This window comes from Cystoisospora suis (assembly GCF_002600585.1).
Source record: "Cystoisospora suis strain Wien I chromosome Unknown contig_4191, whole genome shotgun sequence".
Lineage (NCBI taxonomy): Eukaryota > Apicomplexa > Conoidasida > Eucoccidiorida > Sarcocystidae > Cystoisospora > Cystoisospora suis.
The window spans coordinates 4,680-7,009 of record NW_027156983.1 but is presented as its reverse complement, the minus strand read 5'-3'; the positions used below and the strand labels follow the sequence as shown (position 1 = coordinate 7,009).

Here is a 2,330-nt window from a genome sequence, read left to right as displayed (position 1 = left end):
TGAACTTTCACGAATGTCAGTCCCTGGGCATTTTTTGTTGTCATGCTGTTGTTTGTGGACAACCGGTGGACGCTCTGCGGTGGCAGAGCACGGCTCATCGCCTTGGAGGGCCGTGACCGCAGCACGCGCGCAAACCACTGTCCAGTCCCGCAGAAGGAGCTGATTTCGATTCTTGCCTTGCCGGGAGGTACTTTCAGTCCGTGAAGCTGTGCAGATTCTCCATCTCGGCTCATGTCTCCCACTCCAGCGTGTCTACGTGAAGGTGAAGGAACTGCTCCCTCCGTGGCTGACCGTGTGTGCCTGCATAGCAAGTAGCTCTGTTACGAAGTTCAGGAGTACATCTGGGGAAAAGGGAACGGCCAAGCAGTCCAACTTACAATGCCGAGGTGTTGAAAAAGCGGGAAAATTCCCTGGAGGTGCGTTTTGGCGAACACTGACAGACGTGTCCTCAGTACTCTGACAGGACAGCTGGAGATACACTGCATCGAAGTAACGGGCTCCAGGGCCTGACTCGAGGGATTCAGTGTCCTGGACGCAAGCTCCGGCTCTGCGACTCTTTTTTCTGAAAGACGCCTCTGCACCGAATGGCTGGCAGAAAGCGCACCGCGCGCTGCAAGAATGTGTGCCAGTGACGGACCTGTGTAGTACCCTCGGCTGCGATATGACAGCATATGTAGATTGATGAGATCCCTCCCGGTCAGGGGCCGCTTGGCACCAACATCAACCGGAAAAGCCTTTTCTGGAACGTCGCTACCGATAGCCGGCGGATGGCCAACCTGAGTAGGTGGAGAGCGGGGGGGTGAGGGGAGCAGCCGAGAAGAGCAAGATGGCCAGAACAGCTTAATGCCGGAGACTTCGAAAGTATATTCCAATATTCATCGAGATAATAGCACGAAAGCCTGGAACGTCTGGGGGGGATAATCCGTCGATGCCGTCGCAGGCAGCCGTTGTCGGAACAGATCAGAGTCGAGTATTGTTGGAAGAAAACTCTGTAAAATTTCTCTCTCCGCGTGACTTAGTGTTAGCTCAGTGTCGGTTCGTGTACAGAGGACCTACCATCACACTTGGCACCGGGGAGTCAGCCGAGTCTACCCCCTTGTACTAAGTCGAAGCGAGAGGCGGCTGAGACCGAGTGAGCTTGAAAATGTTCAATCTCTTTGGAGCCGAGGACTTCAGGGCATTTCGGAAGTGCTTTGGTGGGACTGTCTCTGCTTCAAATGGAATTTCTAATACGAAGAGCAAAGGCACGCACAACCGTCAGCGGTCGGCGCGCGGGCTAGAGCACACCGTAACACCAATGCCCGCGAAAGACAAACAGACGATTGTATTCCCATTCTCGCTTCTCCGGGGAACGTCAGCGTCTACAGCAGAGTGGACTAAGACCGGTGCGACTAGGGATGTTTCTTCTGTCCGCAACAATTTTCGGGTGAAGTAGGGGAGATGATGGTGAGGATGCTGATGTGCAGTAAAACTCGTGTGCACATATGTATAGGGGCATACTCGTGTCCTGTCGTGTAGGTGTTGAAATCTGTCCCTTCGAGAGTACTTCCTTACAAAAAGGAGACGAAGACGAGAGGAACGTGTACAGGCGTACCTGTGTATCGACTGTCTTTGTGGTGAGATCTGTAGATACCACCACAAAGAATGACCCAGCCTCAGCGTTCGGAAAAGAGCTCTGGAAGAGGATTCCGATTGAAAAGTTCAAGTGATGGAAGTTTCTTTTTCCACGGAAACAGGAAATGCCGTTTCCGAAGAAGCGGATTAATCTTTTTCCATGCCATCACACCACAGTATCTTCGTCTGCTCGCGTTGTCCGCATGGCACGGCTTACCAGTGCTGCCTCAGGACGTGTTACTGTGACTTTTCTTTTGTCTGGTTCCTTGCCACTCACTGAAGCAGCGAACAGTGACAGTCAAGGAAGATGAAGTCTTCTCGAACCCAGTAGCCAGCGGACTCTTCTACGTGTCTCCACCGCTGGCAATAGAGTAGTTCGCGCTCCGGCTCTTACGCCGACTCGAACCATCCACCCCCTGAGTGTCAGCCGAGTGAACGTGGTCAGCTAGGTCAGAGGGGATACAACGGGATGCCGCCATATCTTAGGAAGTTTGTAAAATGGTTCTCTCACGGAGGCACAACACGTATCGCGGAAAGTTCCGAGAATATATCGTTGGTAGGCCATGCGTCGTTAGGTTGGATCACGGTTCACTGAGATGGCTACAAACCGCAAAGAAGGGTAGACTCGCGAGGTGGGCGCTTCGACTCCAAGAGTTTGACTCCATCTTGGAACATCGAAAGGGGTCACAACAAGCACATGATGCGCTCTCTAGAGA

At 52.9% G+C, this 2,330-nt stretch overlaps 1 protein-coding gene across 1 annotated transcript; it reads left to right on the top strand.

Annotated features, from left to right (window-relative positions):
* CSUI_007783 (uncharacterized protein) lies at positions 1-1,952 on the top strand. The gene has a single exon (XM_068067927.1). It carries the CDS (start codon positions 1,145-1,147, stop codon positions 1,433-1,435), a length of 291 nt encoding a protein of 96 aa, XP_067920094.1. The 5' UTR covers positions 1-1,144; the 3' UTR covers positions 1,436-1,952.
* The last annotated feature ends 378 nt before the right edge of the window (positions 1,953-2,330 follow it).

Coding starts and splice junctions, on each gene's coding strand:
- CSUI_007783 (XM_068067927.1), top strand. CDS start 1,145: ATGTTCAATCTCTTTGGAGCCGAGGACTTCAGGGCATTTCGGAAGTGC.